The sequence below is a fragment of the Cynara cardunculus genome (genome assembly GCF_001531365.2).
Source record: "Cynara cardunculus var. scolymus isolate 2C chromosome LG 1, CcrdV1, whole genome shotgun sequence".
NCBI lineage: Eukaryota > Viridiplantae > Streptophyta > Magnoliopsida > Asterales > Asteraceae > Cynara > Cynara cardunculus.
In genome coordinates this window covers 45,590,914-45,609,787 of record NC_037528.1, presented here as the reverse complement: position 1 = coordinate 45,609,787, position 18,874 = coordinate 45,590,914, and the positions used below count along the sequence as shown (strand labels likewise).

At 33.9% G+C, this 18,874-nt stretch overlaps 2 protein-coding genes across 2 annotated transcripts; both read right to left on the bottom strand.

The window, feature by feature from the left end:
• Positions 1 to 5,725: 5,725 nt before the first annotated feature.
• On the bottom strand, positions 5,726 to 10,705 carry LOC112517475. The gene is made up of 4 exons (XM_025124923.1): positions 10,428 to 10,705; positions 10,247 to 10,329; positions 6,342 to 6,397; positions 5,726 to 5,967 (listed from the first exon to the last, which is right to left on the bottom strand). Exons 1-4 carry the CDS (start codon positions 10,597 to 10,599, stop codon positions 5,889 to 5,891), a joined length of 390 nt encoding a protein of 129 aa, XP_024980691.1. The 5' UTR covers positions 10,600 to 10,705; the 3' UTR covers positions 5,726 to 5,888.
• Positions 10,706 to 13,801: 3,096 nt separating this feature from the next.
• On the bottom strand, positions 13,802 to 18,429 carry LOC112518320 (zinc finger CCCH domain-containing protein 3). The gene is made up of 5 exons (XM_025125972.1): positions 18,269 to 18,429; positions 18,122 to 18,183; positions 15,632 to 15,713; positions 15,311 to 15,382; positions 13,802 to 14,093 (listed from the first exon to the last, which is right to left on the bottom strand). The coding sequence occupies exons 1-5, from the start codon at positions 18,399 to 18,401 to the stop codon at positions 13,984 to 13,986; spliced, it is 459 nt and encodes a 152-aa protein (XP_024981740.1). The 5' UTR covers positions 18,402 to 18,429; the 3' UTR covers positions 13,802 to 13,983.
• Between the last annotated feature and the right edge of the window lie 445 nt (positions 18,430 to 18,874).

Below are 18,874 nucleotides of genomic sequence, written 5' to 3'. Positions count from 1 at the left end.
ATTATTACTTTTTCTTTTCATTTCCCAAGATACTTTTGACATCTTTCACTCATGTTTTCACCTACTCATAATGTCTTCTTCTCATCCCCCAATGTGAGATTCAAATTGATATTCACCATTGGTTATTAAAAATTATTCCATTCAATTGCTCTAGAACTCTCAGTCTCGGTCTCGATCTCTTGACTCTTTGCTCTTGGTGTAAATCGAACAAATTTGTGGAGTCGTTTAAATATGTTGGATTTTAAATATATTGGATTTTAAACTGTCATACAATTTTTTTCATCGATAGACTGTAATTAAAACCATAACTCTTATTTATTCAAATTGTATTAATATGTAAAGACCAAAAGTAACTTATATCATCGTTAAATCTCCTCTAATAAAACCAGTGAAACTTCAAAATCGTTAAAATTCACGGCTCCCGCCGCATTGCTCGACTCACAACTAGTATAACTAAAACCTTCCTTGTAAATATCTAGATAATATTCTCAGATAGTTACATAGAGTAGTATAAATAGAGATAGATTATCGTTTGTAAATCACACTCCACAATCCACAACTTGAGTAATAGAAACATAGTGTTCTCATAATCTGCTTAGAGTTTATGATGAGGAGTTCAACTGATAAGAGGTCAAATCAATTGCGTCTAGCTCTTCGATCAGGTGTACGGTTTTATTAATTGTTAATAGTTTGAATCGTGTTTCTATCATGCACAAGGTGTGAGGAGTACGAAAATTCAAGGTAAATTCGTGAAGTTTACGGGAACTGGTGTGTACTTGGAGGATAAAGCCATTTCGTCACTCGTCGGTAAGTGGAAGGGCAAAACTGCTACTGAGTTGAGGGATTCCGTCTAGTTCTACAGGGACATCGTTACTGGTAGTTAAGCCTCAACTAGTTTTGTGCCAACGATGTTCATTTCTTTTTTCATATTATATGGGTGAAAGATGAAAAGACGGTGTTGAAAGGCGGAGAAGGGGTGGAGTTGTGGCTGAGAAAAGTCGTCACTGCCAGGTTCAACCTTGATGACATGAAAACGACGAAGATTGTATTTGATTGCATAAGGTGGAATAACATATAGACGATATTTGTGTTTGATTTCATGAGGTGAAATAAGATGTAGACGGAAATTGTGTTTGATTTCATGGGATGAAATAGATTAGAAATTAAAATTGCGTTTGATTTCATTTGGTGAAATAACATATATATGAATATTATTTTTGGATTTCATGAGGTGAAATGGCATATTTATGAAATATGTTTTATTTCATGATGTGAAATAACATGATGAATGTGTTTCATTTGGTGAATCTTTGTTACCAGAATGATGATTATGTTTTTTTTTCTAATTAAAAACAACTTCCAATAAAAACCATAGGATCAAAATCAAATAGTGGCTTAGATTACTAATGTTCTCAATTTTTTTGTGCTTCTTATTTGATTAATTTATATATATATATATATATATATATATATGTGTGTGTGTGTGTGTGTGTGTGTGTGGAGGTTCAAACGAGAACACCTCCATTTTACGAGAACGCGAGAACACCCTTATCACATGTGATAATACGCGTGAGAGAATCTTGTGATGTGCGGACGACGTGTTCTACGACTTAGCCTACACAAAAGGTTGTCTGCTTCTATGATTTAGCACCACATGTGATGGTCTTGATGGATTATAGTATCATATTAACAACACCTTTATCACATGTGATAATACATGTGAGGAAGCTTAGTGGTGTAAGGGTGACTTGGCCCGCAACCACGATCGCATCGAAAATCGTCTGCTTCTCTGATTTAGTATCACATATGTATCATATGTGATAAAATAATAGTATCGATAGAATAATGGTATCACATGTGACTGACTATAGTAAAATGGTGTTCTCGCATTCTCGTAAAATAAATGTGTTCTCGTTTAAACTCTTCCATATATATATATATATATATATATATATATAGAGAGAGAGAGAGAGAGAGAGAGCGCTAAGATCATTTGTTAACCATGAAAAAATGTATTAACTATACAAACTATTTAAACAAATGACAAGCTTTTGTTAGATTAAGTTCTCTTATCCCCACACAATTAATATCGAGGACATCAATGATAATTTTCTTTTTTGTCTTAACTTCACATTCATTAATGGGCGATTACAAAAATATCAATCCCATGATTATAGTTAAAATAATATGTTTATTATTTTTCCAAATTATAGATGACTTGTTATTTTAATATGATAAGAAACTTAAATATTCTAGTGGTGGAGGAGTATTTGATAGATAAATATTCATAATATTGATATACAAACGTGGGTGAAGACGGTAGATCACAATACAAGAAGACTGAAGATCTTATGATTAAGAAGTATTGTGTTCACACGTGAAAGTCAATAAACTAAGTAGTCGTCAATGTTCAGATGGTGTGTATATTGTTCACATGTGTTTCAATGTGTTCATAAAACAGTATATATATATATATAACATATGTGTTTACAAGCGAAACACTTTGATCATATATTATTGTGTTCACATGTGAAAATCAATTACTTTAGTGTTCATAAGTTTTAATGGGTGCAAATAAATGTTCACAAACTAAGATTAGTTAATAAGTTACATATATGTTTATATGTATTCATAAGTGTTCATAATGCAACATAGATAATTCTACGAACTATAAAAGTAATGAGCAATTAACGATTTTGTAAACAATGTAATTAATTAATTATCGATTTGTAACCGATTTGGACATCTCGCCCAAAAATACCCCTGTTAACCTATGTATTGGCATCTTCATTTTTAATCAACTACAAACATGTCACAATTAATCTCATCCATAGATTTTAAGAATCAATGGTCAAGATTGGTTCACAAAGTTAACACCAATTATTGGGTTAACAAAAGAACTTTCCCCTATATATATATATATATATATAGCCAAAGGTTATTTTGAAAAGTGATCTTAGCCCTTCATACAGTCAAGATCGGATTTGACTGGTCAACAATTACGACTTTGACTGGCCAATAATTATGGCTTTGACTGGTCAAAAATTGCGGCTTATGCGAAAAATAGATAGGGTAGTTTTGTAACTTTTACAAATAGGCGGCAAACGGGTTCACATACGAACTATATGTTCATATATTAACTCGTGTAATTCACATATAAACTATTTTAACTGATTCACATATAAGCTAGTTAACTGATTCACATATAACTAATTAAATGATTCATATATGAACCTGTAGGTTCATATATAAATCAGTTAAATAGTTCACATGTAAACTAATTAATGGGTTTACATATAAACATATAATTTATATGTGTATCACATGGGTTCACGTATGAACTCATTTGACGCATATTTGTAAAAGTTACAAAACTACCCCGTATCTTTCATATACACATGCAAGGTTTTATCCGGTGCTTCACGGCCAAAGTCGCAAATGTTGACTAGATGAAAGGCTAGAATCACTTATTTAATTTTCAATATTTACCACTTCTCAAATGAACATTTCCATATATATATATAGAGAGAGAGAGAGAGAGAGAGAGACTTGGGATCATGTGAAACCAATGGTTTTTCGTGAGACCCGTAAGACCAATTCTCAACCCTTGGATTAGATTTACAATCGTCAGATCTGAACATTCATAAACGCCTCGAGACTTCTCAATAATTACAAAATTGCCACCTTGCAACTTTAGACCGTTAGATCATAAGTTTATAATATTGATCAATGAACATAAATTGGTCTTACAGGTCTCACGAAAAACTCTTGGTCTCACGTGAACTCAACCCTATATATATATATATATATATATATATATATATATATATATATATATATATATGGTTTTATTTGATGCTTCACGGTCAAAGTTGCAAATGTTGACTAGATGAAAGACTAGGATCACTTATTTAATTCTCAATATTTACCACTTCTCAAATAAACATTTCCTTATGTATGTGTGTGCGTGTGTGTGTGGATTCAGGTGAGAAGGGTAAGAAGAAATCTTCACTATTTGATCAATCATAATTAAAGGTGTACGCAGGTTGGGTTGGACGGTTTTTGATATTTTTACAACTCAACCCAACCCTTCGTATGTTCATTTGTGTAATAAAACATAAATTTATATGAAGAAAGAAAACAACTTTTAAACATTTGTAGTTCCAACTTCTAAGAGCATCTATGCAAAAGAGAATCATACACTAACGCGATCATTGACATCATATAATTGCATGTATGATCACTATATTTATCTTTTTTCAAAAGAAACCAAATAAATATCTCAACTCCTACAAGATCCTTAAAATTGTTGATCATATATTTCATATAGGTAAAAAAGAATTAAATCAATAACAAGACATGGTCCATATCATAGAAGGTTTTATTCAAAGGTGTCCAGCAATGTTCGACGGCGTCCAACAACACTCAATCTAGTCGTTTCAATGTACTCGTGTTAAGGGGTGTGTGTGTGTGTGTGTGGATAGATATAATTTTATCGAGATAATATACATTAGCGACGGGTCGGCGGTTTGCGTTGGGTTGAGTTAGGCTAACCCAATTTCAATCCTCCTAATTAGTGGGTTGACGGTTTGGCGGGTTTGATTTAATTGGGTTGTTATAGGGTTGAACTGGGCGGGTTTCACGAGTTGATGGTTTCTTGTACACCCCTAATCATAATTGAAGATCAACATTAATGAGATGCACAGATCAATTCCTTTCTAAAGCGCAATTCATGGGTGACATGAGATTAAATGTGATCAAAGGGTAAAGATCTCTTCTTACACTTCTCACCTAAACTTTTTTTCTCACACGACCCTTCGTATATATAGAGTTGGGTTTCAGTGAAAAAGAGAGTTAAGGTGAAAACCATAAGAAGGGTTCTCCACTCTTGAATGCATATTAGGATGAGATGCATCAGGATGAACTAGACCAATCCCCGAATCAAGGACGATTCATGGGTGGGTTTCAGATTAAAGGTGATAAGGGGTTCCAAATCTCTTCTTATGTTTCTCATCTTAACTCTCATTCTCATATGATCTTTTGCATATATATATATATACACACACACACACACATATACAAGGTTGGGTTCCGATGAGAATAAGCGTTATGATGAGAATACTTCTAAATTGTTGAATACAACTATTTTTTGATCTAACAGCAAAATGATGGTGGACCTTCTACTACCTTCAATTGATTGCTAACCAAAAACACGGACCTTCAATTAACTTCATCTACCTTTATTTTCACTTACACTCACCTTCACGAATTTTTACATACCTACCATCTCTTTCACATGTATGAATTTGTTAAAGTTTCAGTAATGGGCAGGGGAAATAGAAATAGGTCAATGAAGGTTATGATTTTGTTCTCACCAGATCTTTTATTCTCACATGATCCCAAGTCTCTCTCTATATATATACATGTACGTATACGTATATATGCCAAAACCCCGTTTACAGAAGCATCTAAACACGTTCCACAACAATTCGACCAAGCAAAGGGAAAAAGGGATGCATAGCACCAACGATGTCTCAGCAAAAAAAGAAAAACACATAACCAAATAAATCCATTATATCTCACTCGAAAGTGAGATCTGGAGAATGGAATGCATGCATATCGGATCTCTACCTCTACCCTAAAGAATAGACCGAGCTTATGCAAAAGTGTGAGCAAAAAGGAAAGAAAGAACCGAGACTACCAAAAAGTAAGCAACAGAGAAAGAAGAAAGAAAATGGCACATTGGTATCAAACTAGAATACTTAAGCTTGTCTTTTATTACACAATAATGCATAAATTCACGATATAAGGTACAATAAACTCTACGGCTTGAAACACCAAGACGACATACAAATATGGTACCTGCAACGCAATCCGATGGAAGTATTCTACTCTTCCTTGTACCTCTTTTCGACTTCCTCCATACTCTGAATCTCCTTGTAGTACTTGCAAACACGATAGATACACCTGCATCACATCAAATGCATATGGCCGATTGATGCCCGTGTAGAAAATAGAGGTCATTGTAGACTATGGGCAGTCGTTGCATAAAGTTAGGCACTTTTTGAGCTTTATGACATGGATTTTGCGATACAAATTTTGTACAAACCTCAAAAAAGTTGAGAACCAATCTCGCCGTATTGTTTCATATGTATTTGTTTCTTCTAAGGCTAGAATTTAAGGTATTGTTTCACATGTATTTGTCTCATAATGTGAAACTTATGTACATGTATCTCACATGTGAAACAATACATGTTTCATTACTTCCCAACATTTTTGAGGCTCTCATTTGGTTATATATATATTTCATGTATCATGAAAGCCATGCAATAACCATGTACCAGTAGAGAAGACATGCTGCACAACACAGAATTACATTCCTCTGAGCCTTGTATATCTGCAAGAACAATCGCATTATCAATCCAATTTGCAACAAGTAACAGCAAGGTTCAGTTTGCACAGTAATTTGAATATAAATGTTAAAATACAGTTTGATTTAGCCCATTTTTAGCAACCATAAGCTAGCCTATTTTTTGAGCTTATTGAAAAGACCCTTTTTAGTTAGCCATAAGCTAGTTTTCCTGAAAGTTACTTCAAGTAACGCTTTTCCAGTTATGCCTCTTGATCAACATGATGGTTTTGTATAACATGGCAAGCCTTTTATCGCAATTCAGTTAAGACAGGCCAAAAATAACGGAAAAGAAATTATAAAGCACTGAGACCTGATAAAAAAAATTAAGAGGTGAATCCCCATTCCATGCACTCCTATCTAAGGTCAACTTGTTAATCACTCAAATTTCTCTTCCCTACTTCCCCCATGCCAATCTTTGCCAACCCCTAGCTCACCTATTTTTACATCCTCCTGGTACAAGTTGGCTCTTATCTAGCTTCTCATTTTTTAACATATCTGTTTTTCTCGCTTTCACACACTTTTCACTAGCTGGCGTAGTCACAGAATCAGCCACTCTATTATTTAGGGTAGAGGCCACGTATGCCTACATCTTAAACCACCCCTGACCCCACCTCCGGATGGGGCATACCCGGCTCGTTTGGTTTGGTTTGGTAAAAGTTGGCTCTCTAACTGGTGCATTCAAAGATTGATAATTGAGACAGACACACACCATCTCATGTTGTGTTGCTCCTCAATTGCGGCACAAACCTTCTCTCACACAATTCATTTGTAATCATATCCCTCAACACATGCACATATCCATCCACCATGGTACTAGCATTTCTACAACACTCATATTTGTGCATGCTGTATTTGATAGCTTGACATCCTATTCTATATATCATAGCAAGTCTAACACATTCAACCAACAGATATTACGATTCAGCTTCAATGGAACGTTCCAGGATGACATCTAAACTTGTCGCAATCTCATCCAACCCAGTCTTATCCTATCACTACTTTCCATATCAATCTCCGCATTATATTGATATACCCAAGTACTAGAAGATATCATTACTACCTACGTCTTGTCTAGACATGCTTATCACATATCCTAGATATCAACATCACTATACTATGTAATATAGTCCACTGTTAACTTTATAGTACCGTTCTTATTTGATTAGCAAACTATAGGTGTTGGATTAAGATAATCAATAAATTTTATATTAAATTTGGCTAAATAGATTTCTATTAATAAGATTTTGATTGGACATTATAAACCGACTAAAATTAGTGTTGATATTACAACAGCAAACGACTGACACGTGCACAACCCTGTCACATCTTAAAAGACAAAATCTCAACCTGCATCTTAGCTGAAACTCAACTGAAACTGCACAAAAGCACCAAACGTAAACAAGAAAAATTAAGCAAACCAGCTAATAACGCTAAACAATACCTGAAAGATCCAACGATACAGCCAAAAACTCAAGCATGTGGAGAAACCACAAGTAAACCTCCCACAATGAAGATTAATACAAGTACCAAGAAATTCAAAGTTGTTTGATAAGCAAAAGCCATTGTTCAATAGTTGATTGATCAATCAATGGTCGATTTACTTAATGTGTGGCACCTAAAGTGGCACGCCAATGGCTACCTCTCATGTTTACTCAAGACTAGCCAGTATGGTATGACTTACTTGAAGCTACTCATTTATTTTGGTTGAACTACGGTAAATATCATTCATTGGGAACAATCCACAACTGCAATCCAATCCAGCATCTATTAAACTGTTCCTAATATCACATTGTGAACTAGATGTACAACACTAAATGAAGAACCAAAATTAGTAAAAGCCATGATAATTCAAAGAAGATTTTTCCAACTAGTGTCTAAAGAAAGAGTTAGATAAATAAGAGGAAACCTCGAAATACATACACTAAAGTCTAAACTGAATCATTAAGATGAGAATATTCAAAAAAAACATTGCAGTGTCTAAAATTTACATATCATGTATAAATTCTTACTTTCATGCACACAACTTTGTAACATCCCGATTCAGTTTAGCTACTGAAACGAACCGAATCCCACCCCACCACATTTTCACTCATCTCATGTTCCACATTACCTACCCTGCCATATACTACTTTGTATTGTTTTCGTCTTGATGCTGGTCTAACAAGCCTGCTGAAGAGGCGCCACATTGTTGAAACCAAACATAGCAATTAGATTTGAGCAGGAGGCCTGTTATAACGGTAACTATGACTATATTGCTATGTTATTAATTGCATCATTATAGCGGTGGTACAGTGGTTCGCAGTCCTCGGAATAATAGCAGTGTGAAATTGTGGTGCCGCAAATAGCGCCGCATTTTGACCGCAATTTTCATTTGCGATAGCGGTGCTAAATCCGCAATTTTCCTTGTGCTTGATTTTTTACTTTAGTTGGGCTCTTCAGTGTTCGGCTCAATTAGTCGTGCTCTTTTTTTTGCCAAGAGTCGAGCTCTTTTAGGTTTAGGTTAAGATTTTTGAAGTTCACGACTTTTGAACTGTGAAGTTGCTCAACAATGTTTTGGAATGATGTCAATTTTGAAGCTGAAATTTAGTTGGTTTGACTTTATAAGTCATTTAAGACTTCGCTTATTTCTTTTTTACTTGTTAGGAGTATGTATTTGGCTGCCAAAACATAGATATTAATATGCAATTTCAATAACTACTAGATGGACTTCAACTGCCAAAATATACATACATATATAATTGTAATTATGATATGAATTGCTAGTTTCGGACAGCTATACCATCGCTATAACTGCTAAGTCGTGCCCGCAATTTCAAATTTTGAGCGCTGTAACAACATAGCTATAGTGCAACTGAAAACTCACGAAAGTTGCAACTTGCAAATAAACAAGTGCAGATTGAAAATTTGAAATGACATTATGGAGGCAATTTTTTTCTTTACAATGTACGCCATAAATTCATGTTGTAATTGTTTCTTAGATAAGATTGCTCCTAAGCACTCTATTCTGCCACTGAGATACATTCTTTGAACTAGATGGAAAAAATAAAATGTAGAGCAATGCTAATGATGCTCAAGCAAGCTAAAAGAACCAGAGATCCTACCAATGATATTTCTTGAACAGAGTTGTAAGATTTACATTAGGATCTTCTTAAACAGTATTTTTTTTCGCCAATGGTGTAGTTAGTACAAGTGAGGTGATTGCTGCATATAGCTTTAAACAAGGTGATGATGCTTATGATGACAAACAATGAGTACCTTGCAACTTGCAAGATGGGAACTAAATGATTCTTGGATCTTGAGAGTTGAGACTAATGGCATGTTCCACCAAAAAACAAAATTTAGTTTTAAAGATAATCTAAATAAGAAGAGGCTCAAAGTGCAAAAACGGAAGTCCAGGAGTTGATAATCTTCATCATTGACAACTAAATTCGGAAGGAACCAAAGGGAATGGAATAGGATATGTAGAATGGACCATCATAAAGCAATGGATTTTTCGCAGCTTTGAACTCTCATAAGGGATCCCAACTCAAGGGACTCTTTGTGGATAAGGAAACCATAAACAATGATAACCTCCAGGATTATCCTTTAACTTTTTACAACATCCCTTAACCAAACAGAAACAAAATGTGGATGTATAGTAGAATATTGACATTGTTAATGGCTGAAGTAGTCACAGATAGATGAAGGTTCTCTAAAAATTCAACCATCTGGAGAGACTACCAAATTTCACCATAAGTCCTCTCTAACCTCAAAGAAGGATCCATCTCAAAGCAAACGCTTGAAATGGGTAACTAATTCTCAACTAATAGATTCTAGGGTTGAAAAAACATTTACCGATCTCTCGTATCGATCTCTCTCAGCAGTAGTACAGGTCTCTCCAGAACACATCAACCTGTGCTCGTTCTTCCAGTAGATATCTGGAACAACAAAAACAGGAAATCATAAAACACAAAAACTAGAGGCAATCACAAAATCAAGAATCACGACCTAATTTAAGGGCTAAAGAAGAGAACACCTAGAAGCTGAAAACCAGCAAAGGGGACGATGAACATGGAGGGTTGTAAAATGAGAGAAATTAAAGAGACGAGACTAGACTTCAAGGCCTTGGGGGAAGGCATAGTGAGCAACAAGGCTATGGCTGCCTCAGCGGCAACAACATACGTCAGAATCATCCATTGCAACGCCATTGTTATCCAGTGATAGGAGATCGGTTGATTAGGTTTTTGCAGACTCTTTACTTGTCGACCAAGGTGGACGAAGATACTAAGGCACGCGAAAGTTGAAACAAACAGCAAAATCAATAATATTAATTTTTATTTTCTTTCAAATATTTTAATTTGATTTTATAAATTTTATTATATTCATCCATATTATATCGTAAACCATTTGATAAAAATTCTTAAAACTCATTTTTTATACATAAAGTATTATTTATTGATGCATATTACTTAAAATTCAATATTACAAGTAAATTATGTGTATGTATAACTTATTAAAGCTCCATATTTAAATTCATATAATTAACTGTAGATAAACATAATCAAATACGAGATAGGTATCTTATTTTAAATATAAAATATATTTAGGATAATTATTGAATTGTAACAAAATTTAGTTATTATCTTTATAAAATAATAATATTATTAAACCAAAAATCAATGACTTCATTATTAAATTTAAATTAAACTATAATAAGAATTGAATTTAAAAAAATTAAAAAAAACAAAAACTTTTAAATATTTAATTTGATACTAAAATCGACACATTTGTTTTTAAAAAATTTTGATACCTTAAAATTTATATTGTATTCAAAATATAAAAACATTATTGTTTTTTCAGTATCACATAAAATCGTATTATAACATCGACGGAGACAAAATAAAACGAAAACATTAAAATTGAGATGTATCTCGTTGCATTGCTCGAGTACCCTTCTACTACTGTATAAAACATTTGAAATAAAAATTTAAAACACCATTTTTATACAAATACTCTTTTTGATATATGTTACTTAAAATTAAAGATTACAAATTAATAGTGTACGATGAATACAACTTTTTAAAAGTTGTAGATTTTAATTCATATAACTAACTAATAAACATAATCAAATATTTAATAGATATTTCATTCTAAATTAGATATACAACTTCCTAAACTTTCATGTTTGAAGTCATATAACTAAAGGGCTGTTTGTTTTTAATAAAAAAGCTCTTAATGTCCTCTTAAGTCTGAATCGGTCAGACATAAGAGGATTCAGTGTGTTTGTTTTTTTTTCTTCAATTAAGAGCTTAAAAGCTCTTATTAGGTCTGAAAATTTAAGTGGTTGCGAAACCTCTTATTACCTCTTATTTCAAATCGTCGCCTACCTACTCTGATCTCTTTGCACTCGATTTCTCTAGATCAACTCTTCTGTCTCGATCTCTCATCTCTCAACTTTGTCAACTGTCGATCCATATCAACTCTCGATCTCTCATCTTCAAACTTCATATTTCAGACGTAAAAAATAAACAGTCTGACTGATTCAGATTTCAAACTTCAGCACAACCTCTTAAAAATCAGAAGTGAATTCAGACTTCAGACTTCAGCACCTTTTAAAAAACAAACGCCACCTAACTGATAAATAAAATCAATACACGGTAAATATCTCATTGGCAATGGGTAGGATATGGATCAGATAATGGGTTATTTTATCTGTACCGTACCTATTAAAATGTTGGATAATGGGTAAATGGATAATTTTTCTGCTCATACTTATTCAATAAGTCGAATCCTTGTCGAGTATAAGCCTTTGAGAAACTCGTTAAAAATGAAAGCTGCAGATGATGTGATGTGCACCCTTCTTGAAAATTACACGAATAAGTTACGTTTTTCTTTCCTATGGTCTTTTGAAAATTTCTATTTTCATTTTTATTGTTTTGAAATTACGATTTTCATCCCAATTGTTTATAATTTATTATTGTTTTTGTTTTTTTGATTTAAACTTTATTACTTTTTTAGTCTCTGTAATTTACAATTCAATTTAGTTGCTCATACTTTAAGAGCAGTAATTAGGGGTTGTTTGTTTACCTCTTAATAGTTCCATTAAGAGACAACCTCTGAACCGTTAACAGGTGAATCTTGGTTGGCAAAAAAAAAGTGTGCCTCTTAATAGTTCTAAAACCATCTGAATGATTTTGTATCATGGATCTCCCTTAACTATTAAGAGCCTTAATTTCATTGTACACAATTACCAAACAATTTTATTTCATTTTGCACTATATCATAAGAGTCTCTTAATCATTCTGGCCACTTAATCATCATGTATCAAATCATTCGGTAATTGTCAATACAGTCTAGTTTCATAAATGAAAATTAAAATGAGTTGTAAATCATAAAGAAAGAAAGACCACGGTTTAAAAAAAATACGAAATCCATAATTTCTAACAAAATTTAATTAAATTATATTATAGAAATTTAAGAGTCCCATGTGGTGTGCATGACGTGGGCATTAATTTTATCATGTTAAAATAAGTTGGTGATGCAACAAGAAATGCATTTACGGTGAAAGCTGGACCGATTAAACACCAATCTAGAAGTTTGTTTTTTAGGGTGTTTGGGATTGCTTATAAAAACAATTTATTGATTTATTTTATTATGACATCGGTAATAAACACTTTTAAGTATTTAGATAAACAATTTATATCGATATCAAACCGGTAATAAAAAGTTTTTGAAGAAGTTAAACTCTTCTGACTTATAATAGGTTGACAAGTGCTTTAGTAGAAAAACACAAGTTGTTTCAAATACGCAATCCCAAACACCCATTTATTCGGTAGAGATGCACACTCTGGCTAGGCCCACAGAGAGACCTGGATCGGGATCGGGACCAGATTAAGTCCGACGGTTTAGGAACGGTTACAATTTTCCTTAAAAATGATGCATTACCTAGGATGTATCACAGGATCAGTTATGGATGCGGGACTGATTTTTTTTTTTGAATTTTCTAGCTGTTGAGGAGGTCTTGTGACCATATTTCAGCCATTTTCGAGTACGGCAAAAGATCGTGTGAGAAAGAAAGTTAATGTGAGAAGCGTAAGAAGATATATGAACTCTTGATCACTTGAAATTTCATGTCCACCCATGAATTGCGTATTAGAAGGAAATTAATCTGATACATCTTGATACATAGCATTAGTGTTGACAATCAATTAAGATTTATCCAAGGATGAAGATATCTTCTTACGCTTCTCACCATAACTACACTTCTCACTGGAACCTAATCCTTTCGATTACAGTCTACACTATATAAGTGATATAACCAAAGGCGAATGATCATGTGAGAAAGGAAGTTAAAGTGAGAGATCTGAACCCTTGATCACTTTTAATCTAATGCTCATCCATGAATGACGCTTTAGAACGAAATATGCACCTCTTGACATTCAATTCGGATTGATCTGAGGGTAAAGATCTCTTATTACAAAAGAAAGATTACATATCCCAACAAATGGCATTTGACCATACTCCAATAACGCTTGATAACGCGCAAGTATGAAGAATTTGAACATTCGTATATACCGAAACGAAGAAGATCCCTATCCCCAATCCACAAATGGAAGAGGCGGATAACCGTTTTCTGGTGGAGGTCTTAACGATGGAGGTAGATTTTCTAGCATAACACCCATCCTATCTACGACCATGCCCCCTGCAAACGCAACACAAGGATGATTTAGTTAAATAACCTTCTATGAAAGTCAATTTTGCAAACTATGGGATCATTTACAAACACAAACCGGGAAAGTGCTTATCAGGTAAGACTCACAACCCTTAGCTTATCGGGTAAGATTCTTGGTCAATAAAATAGCATAGTATAAACGTCTCTTACCTTGTAAATGCTAACCAGGTAAGAGACACCCCCTCATTTACCGGGTAAGATTCTTGGTTTAGCAAAATGGCACGATAAAATTGTTGGTAAAAAACACCATTTTGACCAGGTAAGCGTCAGTAAAAAGCAATAAGTGTTCAGTACTTCCGTTACCCGGTAAGAGACGGTAAGTGTGTAGTAAAAAGCTCCTAACTTTCTAACGTTTTTTCAAGATTTTACGAGGCAGGATGTTTACAGAGGCATGGCGTGTAACACCAAAGGTGGTCATTTGAAGGTTACAGAGTAAACTAAAAATTAAAAGGTGATTCTAAAATTGAAAACTCATTGTTGTCATCTAACTAAATAACCTCGCAACATACCATCATGATATTTATAACTGCAACCCTGTAACATTTTTAAGGGCTACATGCTCGGTTGGCTAGAGCCATTGAACAGGTTTCATATCTTAAAGATTGCTAAAGTGGCCAGTCCATGTATTAGATTGTTTACAATGTTAAGACATATAATTGAAATGACAATTGTTAAGTTGTCCATACCTAAATACACATGCATACATACACACACACACACATAGATACATGCATATAGAGGACCAAAAACGGTTAAAAACCCGTGAGAACTGATATAAAAATTATTTTTTTACATGATTTTTTTCACCAAAGACTTCAAGGTATTGTTGATTTGTTTCACATATGTTTGTGTTCACATTGTGAAAAGAATACATTTGAAACCTTTTTTTTGGTTCACATAATTTAACAAAAAAATACACTTGAAAAGTTTCACATTGTGAAACAACTACATGTGAAACTAGTACACTATGAAACAAATATATGTGAAAAAATATTTTTAGAACGTTTCTCACGAGTTTATAACCTTTTTATGGTTCTCATCTTATTTACCCCCTGCATATACATAGACATATGTATGTATGCTTGTATGTATGCATGTGTTTGTATGTATGGAAAGGAAGTAGGTAGACCAAAATCTTGCAGTAAAGTTTGCAGATTATCCAAACTAATATTCATAGCAGAACTTGCCTGGTAATGAGGATCTCTCAATGGGTTGGCTCCTCTGGAAACTTGGCATTTGGGTTTCCATGCTGTTTGTAGCTAAACAAGAGATGAGATTCAATATATTAGAGTTAGAAAAGGAAAACCAGTTGTTATGTACCATTCAATTTGTTCAATATGTCACTTGAACAAGAGAGAATGGGAAGTAACCGGTTAATGATGCATCAGATATTGATCAGAACTGGTTGTCAAATGATGATGATGGTGATGATGATGAGTGAGAGAGAAAGGAAATAAAGGAAGTTTTGCAGGTTTAATATAAATCCTTTTGAAAATCTGGAATTTTACCTGCAAACCCCTGCACATTCCTGTTTTGCAGGTTTCGATTAGGATGAAGATATTTACAAGAATCACCATATGGGCATGAACCCTGCAAGCAGCAAGCTGGAATTGATCAGGATACCAGAACAAAATAAATGTAAAGACAACACATGGTTTAAATAGATGTCTGGAAAAAAATTGATGGCGGGCCAAGTCCTTGATGGTAGGGCACCCAACAGCATCCTTATTAACAAGTCAAATAAAACGAGTATCCGGAGCCAAAGAATGGGAGAACTCTGGCTCGTAAACAGATATAAACCAACACGGCAAGTAGTGAATTTGGCTGGTAAATTCATTTTAGTTTTTGGAATATGACATTTGATACTGTGGCTGTATTACTTTAAAATAGTATTAGGCTTTACTTGAGCTCAACATCTGTAATAATGCTCGCATGGTTGTGGTGATTGCAATCTTTCGCATGGTTTAATGTTCATTTAAAGTCCCAATTTCTATTTCTTTAAGATCTTATGAGACCTATTCACTGATCTATTCAAGTCAGTTTGATATTATCGGTATATAAATATACATTTTATAATCTTATCCATTTTAGATGTCAATAACCAAACCTCATATTTAGAGAACACAACCAGAATGGCACTAAAACTCTAACAAAAAGATGCCAACATTTTGGAGATGTCATTTAATTTGTAGAATAGCTTCACTGAAGTAAAAGGTATATGAAGAAAATTAAAAGAAAAGAGAAGAATGCAAAATATCCCTACATTAAAGGTGTATTTTTCACTGTTCTCTCTATGAACAAATAGTTCATGTTATTCATTTCACCCAACTCCACCAAAGTGCATGTCTATTACCATCTTAAAGTCAAATTTGTTCTTCAACACCAATTAGGTGAAGTCATCTCTATTACTTGTGGATATTGGAGAGATCAAATATACAGTAGAAAGGTGGAACAGAAGACCAAGAACAGAACCTAATATAAACTAAATGACCTTTTCTATTCTACTATACCCAACCTAATTCTAGCAAGCATGAAGTGGGAAAATAGAAAAGAAGTAATCATTGAACTTGGCATACCTTAAAAAAGAATTCATCCATTACATGCTTGGATCCTCAAAATCATATCAATAGCGTACTCTCCATCTGATTGAGGTTGGTTTTCACAACCCTGAGGTCCTGTTTGGTTTGCAGGAATGGAAAGAATTTGGGGTGAGTTGGAATTTAAATCCATTCCAATCCCATGTTTGGTTTGCAGGATTGCTCGAATTTGAAATCCCTCAAACATAGGATTTTGAAATCCTATGGGGGTGGTTGGGACTTCAAGGGATTTCGAAGGATTTGTATATAATATTTTTTTAAATATGTTTAAAACGTTTGTTTTCCAATAATAAATTAATAATATTTAATTATTTTTATAATTATTTGTAATTTGTTTTACAAATTATTTATAAAGAATGGAATTCAATTCCATTCCAAATCCTAACAACCAAACACAAAAAACATTCCAAATTCTTCTGAATCCGAATCTCTCCGATTCCAAATCCCTCCACAAAATCCTAGTCCCTCCAAATCATTCCATCAAACCAGAACACTGGGTAAGTGTCCAATAGTTGATGGCTGAAGCTTTAGTTCACAAGCAATGGCCTTTTGTCAATTTAGTGCCTAATAGAACTCCCTCTACAATTAATCCCCCAAACCGGGGAAGCGTAAGCGGAAATGAAAGACGAAGATCAATCTTGACTTCGTTGGTTGATAATGACAATCGGACGGGAAGAATGTTTTCAGAGAGCTTTCTTGAGGTAAGCAAGTGATAGGTCAAAAGTGTTCACTATCCTGCCAGCATAAAGTAATCATATCTCTATTCTGAAAGAGCTGGTCAATCAAACCGTTAATAAGTGTAAACTTGTTATATTTTTCTATCATCAGAACCGAATTTGCGCCTTCTTCTTCTTCCCATGTTCAGACAAAACAACACATAATGACAACCACAGATACAAAAACTAAATCGAATTAATGATCAACTGGTGATGCAAATAGAACCAAACATCTAATCGAAATATCAGGCATCCAAATGGAATCGAACAAAACCAAGCATCCAAGTTAGCCATGCAAATCAAATGATCAGACATAGAGGATCACTGCAGCTAATCTGGGAAATATCTTTTTCAAGATTTATCTTTTGTTGTTCGATGTCAAAGCTACAAAATTGAACAAGTTTTGTTGCAAATTTAAGATCATATTTTATTCTATTTCCTAGTATTTGCTATAATGTTTTATTTGGTTGAAAGATAGCATGTTTGATCAAAAACATTTCTCTATCATCCATGTGCAACAGAGGGAAATACCATGAAACTCTAAATATCGATCATACAGCAATAGCATTAAGTAAACTGCGTTAGCATAAACGGAGTTAGTTTTTTTCCCTTACACAATTATCCCCAAAAACAATTCAACACCGAAATGGAAGTTGATAAAGTCAGTAGCGAACGAAAGAATTACCGTCCGAATGAAGCGGTTGCATACCCCAATAGCGGATGACTCTAGGGATATCTGATTGGGATCTGTAAAAACAGAAAGCATATGATATGATTTAGGTAAAAGAAGACATAGAGCAGGAGATAGAAGAGAGAGAGAGAGAAATGGAACCTCGTGGTATAGATGCATACCAAAGAGCTTTGGCTTTCTGGTGGTGAAGCCCCTGAATATGGCGTTTCCGGTGAAACGGTGTATCCTGAAACTGCTTATCGCAGTAGTCGCAGTAGTATTTTCCCAGCGGCATTCCTGTTTTCCCTTTCCCCTCCTCCCTCCTCCCTCCTCCCTCCTCCCTCTTTAGTGCAATCAACTTTAGTGCAATCAACTTCGTTTGTTCTAAAGTGAAAGTTTGTTGCATTAGCTTAAGTTGTTATTACCGATTTGCCACCGATATAAACCGTTTTATTTTTTATCCAAACACCATAAAATAGCTTATCATCGGTATCAGATTGAAATAAGTTAAAAAACAGCTTTTATAAGTAATCTCAAACACCCCTAATTGAGAGAAAATAAAATTCTTTACTATAAATAGGAATTAAATTGAATTTTGTTGCATTTTTGTAAAAGTGTTTATCAACTTATATGGTGTCAAACTAGAATTATAAAAAAATGTTTGAATTAGCTTATAATGGTATCAAAACGTAATAAATTACTAAGGAGCCATTTACCTAAATGCTTATCCGGTAAGTGCTTAATGTTAGGAGTCCACACTATAATTTA